Genomic DNA, 6,186 nt, shown 5'->3' on the forward strand with positions numbered 1-6,186 from the left:
ATTGCAGCCAAAAATGTTTGTTTAAATCTGCAAAAACTGATGTTTTGACCACTAGTTTTCATCAGAAACAAGTTATAAACACACCTTTTAAGTTGATATGTTGAACTTGTTAGCAAACAGTTGCTTATTTCCACATCCAGCAGTTACAGAGCAACATTGTTATTCATTTGAAGTCCAATATTCACTCTCTTTTAGCTCTGTTTTTGTTCTCCACCAACTCCTGAGGGAAATATCTGGCTCTTTAGCTGCTAAATGCTCCACTATGTTCACCAGCTAGTCTACAGCTAACTGTGTCTGTTAGCTTTTTAGAGCTTTTTCTCTGAAAACAGCTGCCTGCTGCGGCCCAAAACGACGCTATGAGAGCGCTGAGAGTGAACCAGAACAGTAAAGTTGCAGCCGGACAGATAAACAATGAGCTAAAAGTCACTATAAAGCTCCGTAAAGCCGAGAGGAGCTGCAGAGTCTCTGATAATTCTCTGTAGGTTCATCACTACGAGCCACGACCAACACATTACACACTGACAGATCAGACATTTAGTATAAAAATATAGATTAAAGCCATTAAAGAACTTGCTGATAACTCTAATATCAGTTATCAGAGTAAAAATGAGCAGAGAAATATTTTAGCATCTCAAAAATGAACAGTTTGACTGTTCAAGAACTCAAGAACAGTTATTCAAAGACTCAAAGGCATCCAGTGACGTATCCTCACAAGTGCAACTAATCACAATTATGTTGATTTGTCAGGAAAACAGAATCGCAACTCAATTATATAAAAGAGGAAAAAGCTTCTCTCTGATAACTTATCACGAACCATCCAAACACGTCTCTCTGGAAATAAACGACTTTGTTGTTTGCTGTTACAGTAACGTGAGGAATCAGCAGAGCTGAGTGAGCACGTTTCACGCTAAACACACCTGCAAGCTTCAGGTTCTCTGAACGAGACGTTAGACAGACAGGAAGATGAACAAGCTGCTGTTTATTTTGCTATGATACAAGTCTGCAAGGTAACTTTGGTACCTGTCTACCATGCTAGACAGGTACAGGTCTTGATTTTGACTCATAAAAGCGGTCGTGCATGAAACTGTGACGTTCGTTTAGTTGGACCATTTATTGCAGAATTAAAAACACAGTAAGATCTTGCAAATGTTGCAGGAATTTAATAAAACTGCATTAATTGATGATGTGTCAGATTTCTGTCATTTCTTCCAAACACTGAGCTGATTAAAGCTGTTATTTAGTTTCTAGAGATGAACGTTAACAACGAGGGAGTCATGTAAGACGTCCTCGTCCTCATGTTGCTGCTGGACACGTTTGAGAGGTTGATTCAGATCAAAGGTTTAAAGCTGAGGAAGAGGAAGAAGTCTTCAGTCTCATTCAGTTCAAATTTACATCACACATGTTGGACTAAAGTCAGACAAGCGAAGATTAAACCAGATATGGATCCTATAAATGATGGATGTATGCAGGCAACAGCCTCCCTGCTTCATGTGTCCTCTTGTTGCACTTTCTGCCCTTTTTTTTCCAGGAAATACAAAACTCTCAAGTCTTCTTTGGGATCCTTTTCTCTGATCTAACAGCTGATGCAACCGTCCACCTACTCATGTTAACCAGGCCGTGTGATTTAATGAACGACATTCATCTTGACGAGGTGTTTGAAGGCTGGCAGAGAAGAGACATTTCTGTTGGTTTGGGAACTATTTCTCTAACTATCTCACTTTGATTGTTAAATCAAAAAGCGCTGATTTGTTCTCAGTTGTTGGTATTTTTGGGGTGATTGACCCGATCAATACTGGATCCCTGAGGCCAAAAACAATTATCAATATTTAAAGATGTTAAAGATGTTAATGAAATATGAATAGATATGTGATTGTTAATAGAAATACATGATATAAACAACCTTTTTTTCCATTAAAAGTTAATTATTATTAGAGTGATGAGCTGATATGTTGTGAACGGAAATTAAACGAGTTATCAAGTTATTATAGCCACTAGTTGTCAATAGCAACCATAAAAAATAATAACAAATACAACTAAAATCTATGTAAAGAGGCTAAAAGCTTTCATGAAACTTAAACTATGCTGAACTATAATTAATAATAATTAAATAAAGTGGTAGTTTTTTCCTGTAATCTGCTGATTACAGGCTGGAGAAGCAGCAATAAAACCATCAGATGTAAAAACAGTGAAAGTGAATTTTGAGACGTTTCTTCGCACAAAATCACAACGTTTATCAGACACGAGAGCTGACCGAGGTAAAGGTCAACAGTTACAGTATGAGAATATTAATTTCTGCTTTGTGACATCATCATCATCATCATCATCATCAGAGTGAAACAGACCGACCGTCCAATCAGCTCTCAGGCTTCTGACAACACACACACACATCAGCAGTGATGATCAGATAAAGGGTGAGACTATTAATTACCTGCAGCTTTATTAAATCACAGCCGGACTGGATTCATTACTGAGAAAACAACAAAATATTCCAGTAAGAAGGATTTTACTGACTGATCATGTGACCTGACGCACCTTCATCTCCTCAGAGGAGACGCTTTTACGTTTGATTTATGACTCGAGATGAAAACTTTTAACAATTTCTAGACGCGGTTACGCAACTTTAAACTGACTATAGATGCAGTAAAGTTCCCAGTGAGCATGGAGTTAATGATTTACAGGTCTGAACACATCTTAACAAATTAAATTGAGTGTTTTTAGACATTTAGATCAACATTAAATCTTGTTTCAGTGATTTTATGTCAAACTGAAACAAACACAAACTGCCAGTGGAGGAAGAAGCACTGAGATCTTTTAGTTAAATAAAAATAAAAAATACTGCAGAATAAACATACTTCATTATAGAGCTAATGAATCAATTAGCAATCAATAACTGTTTTGATAGTCAATTAATCATTTTGAGTCATTTTTTTTATAAGAAAAAGTCCAAATTCTCTGTTTCAGCTTCTTAAATGTGAATGAAAACTGAATATCTTTGAGTTCTGGACAAAACAAAACATTTGAGGACGTCGTCTTAGACACTGATCAATATTTTTCACCATTTTCTGACACTTTATAGACCAAACAACTAATTAATCAATCAAGAAAATGATCGGCAGATGAATCAATAATGAAAATAATCATTAGTTGCGGCTTTATTCCGTTACAAGTGAAAGTCCTGCATTCAAAATCCAACTTCAGAAAAAATATAGACGTATAAGTTGCAAAATTTACTTAAAGTATCAAAAGTCTGAAGTTTTCATGTTTTATTGTCTTACAACTGTCTATTGTCTTCAATTAAAAGAGATTAAATGTGACTTTTATGACATTAATCAACAGAAAAAGATTCTTAATGTCAGAGTGAGACCAGATCTCTACAAACTGATTTAAATTCATTATAAAAAATAAAGAATATACATAAAAACTATAAAAAACATCCTCTGTTCTACATGTTAAATCTTCACCTGAAGAGTAACTACAGCTGTGGAGTAAAAAGTACATTTTTCTCCCTGAAATGTAATGAAGTAGAGGTATAAAGAAGCATAAAATGGAAATACTCGAGTAAATGTACTCGAGTAAATGAACTCCAGCATCTGTTTCCAGATGTTCTCTGTGTAAAAAGTCGTTAAAAACCTTTTATATCTGCAGAGGAAGCTGCTGTGTAAAATCTGCCTCAAGTGGTGTCACTTGAGTCCAGCAGCTCCAGGATACATTAGCTGATTGCATTGTGGGTAATGTAGGCACCAGGTTCTGACGAGGAAGAAGAAGGTCTCTGGTTCTGCTGCATCGATTTTGATCCTTTTTCTTTAAACTGTCCGTTGTGAGTTTAACAACATTAAAGGAGTGTGATGCTACATCTGTGGAGGACTTTAGTGATTTAAACGTTACGTTTCTAAAAAGTCGGGCGTCTCGTGAGAAAGAGATTTTTTTTTTTTACAAAAATCAAAAAGCATCAGAAGTCGAGATATCGTGACTTTTAATCGGATCCTACATTTCCCATAATGCATCACTCACAAAAGCATTTCCTCTTCAAACTCCACAGTTTGTAACGCCTTCTGTTACACATCTGACGTCTCCAAACCCCCGATGACATCACTATGACATCATCAGGGTTATCTTCTCAGACCAGAGAAGACGTGATCCAACTGTAAAACTGATGAAATGCTCCTTTAAATGTAAACGTAACCGTCTATTTCCTGTATTGATCGATCAGCTGGTCGTTTCATACTCATGTAACTCCACATAAATATCTAACAGATGTTTCTACAACCGTCTGAACCAACGACATCCTTTATAAAGTTGATTTTCAGTATCAGAAACACTCGACGGCGATGTTTGAAACGCTGCTGAAACGACTGATCACTTATTCCATTAATTAACCAACTATTAATTGATAATTGATTAATCACTTAAGTCATTTTTTCAAGTGAAGATGACAAATATTTGACAGTTGAAGCTGAAACAATTAGTCGATTCATCGATCGATGGAATATTTTGATAATCTAATAATCGTTTTAGTTGTTTTTTAAAGAGAAAATCTTTCCTGTTTCAGCTTCTCAGATGTGAAGATTTAAACTTTTATGTGTCATAAATGACAGTAAACTGATTTTATTTTGTGACAAGAAGACGTCACCATGAGCTCTGAGTTATAACATTTTTAATCTATAAATAATAACAATAGAAATAATCGTTAGTTGCAGCCTTACAGATGTGATGTTTACTGATATTCTGTGTTTTATATCATTGTGAAGTAAATTTAATATCTTTGAGTTTTAAATAGTTTCTGCGACAAAACAAAATTCATCTGAATTTGTCACTTTGGCTTCTAAGAAATTGAAGTTTTTCAAAACTTTCTGCCTTTTTATCAACTAAATGATGATCAATGAAATCACTGGAAGATGCTCTTCAACAGTTATGTTACTAAAAACAACTCTTTTCCAAATTCATTGCGGTTTTAACCTGCAGATCACAGAACTGATGGTTGAACTCTGGAGTGATGAAATGTGACTTGACAGCGAAGGAAACACATGTATGAATCCCACCAGCTGAAAGTCCACTCAATGAAGTTTGAGAGCCAAAAAAAACCCCCCCAAAAACCCATAAAACTCTCTGAGCAGAGAGTTTGGTAACCTACTTCAACAAAACACACCATGTTTCATCATCCATCTGTTGGAGCTCCACTTATGTAAGTTTTCTGAGGAGTTTTGAAAGCATAAAGTCATAAATCCTGGAACCAACTCCTAAAAAAAAACAACAACCTCCAAAGACAAGAATCTGAAGGAGCAGGAGCAGAGACCCTGATCCTGCATAACCAGTGACAAACAAGACCAGCATCAATATTAGGTTACAACCTGCATCAGTGGAGCACAATTAATAGAGTGAGAATTGCTGGAACACAGTGAGTCCACTCCTGGAGATAAAAATCTGCCTTTTCCCAGCTGCTCTGAGACTCCCGCTGCTCAGCTGCTCGTTTGACTATTATTATTATTATTATTATTATTAATCACCGCCTCAAACTAGTAGTAAAACGCTGCTTCATGTACTCACACGAACGCGTGGTAGAGCAGCGCCCATCCTCTCGGCCTCTCCAGCGCGTCGTACAGCAGGTTCTGGATCTTCCTCTTGCGGATGTTATTCCTCTTGGCCGGCCGGGTGTAGTTCAGGGGGGTCTTGGCCAGCAGCCCGATGCCGATGCCCTGAGAGCCCCGCTTAAAGTCTTCCCGGCCCGGAGCCACCAGCAGCAGAGCGCCATCCTTATCCGCTCCCCCGGTGCCTTGGTCCAATAAGTCCCCGGGAGGAGCGCCGGAATGCTTCTTCTGCTCCTCCGAGCCGCTAGCGACGGTCCTGGACCGGAGCCCCATGGTCAGTGCTGGATGCCCGGTGTGGGCAGCATGCCATGATCCGGGCGCTGGATCCGGAGACACCGCCGTCCCCCCCCCCCCCCCCCACCCACCCACCCCTCCTCTTCAGCCGCGGGTCATTTAAGGATGTGGTCCCCGGCGCGAAGGGAGGTGCTCAGCAGTCTGACTGGAAAACAGAGAAAAGGAGGAGTGATGGAGGGAGGAGGAGGAGGAGGAGGAGGAGGAGAGAGAAAGGGAGCGTTACATGTTTTATTTTTTGGGGGGGAGCATCGGCATCTGGTGCATTTTATTGGGGTGCAGGGAGCAGAAATCCGACAAGAGATGTGGA

At 38.7% G+C, this 6,186-nt stretch overlaps 1 protein-coding gene across 1 annotated transcript in view; it reads right to left on the bottom strand.

Annotated features, from left to right (window-relative positions):
- The window catches only part of kcnq3 (potassium voltage-gated channel, KQT-like subfamily, member 3), a 119,379-nt gene extending 113,508 nt beyond the window's left edge, over positions 1-5,871 (bottom strand). Inside the window, exon 1 of the mRNA XM_042428493.1 lies at positions 5,545-5,871. Within this exon, the coding sequence (XP_042284427.1) occupies positions 5,545-5,858 (314 nt within the window). The 5' untranslated portion in view covers positions 5,859-5,871. The remainder of the gene's footprint in view (positions 1-5,544) is intronic.
- Positions 5,872-6,186: the final 315 nt, after the last annotated feature.

Source organism: Thunnus maccoyii, chromosome 12, assembly GCF_910596095.1.
Source record: "Thunnus maccoyii chromosome 12, fThuMac1.1, whole genome shotgun sequence".
NCBI lineage: Eukaryota > Metazoa > Chordata > Actinopteri > Scombriformes > Scombridae > Thunnus > Thunnus maccoyii.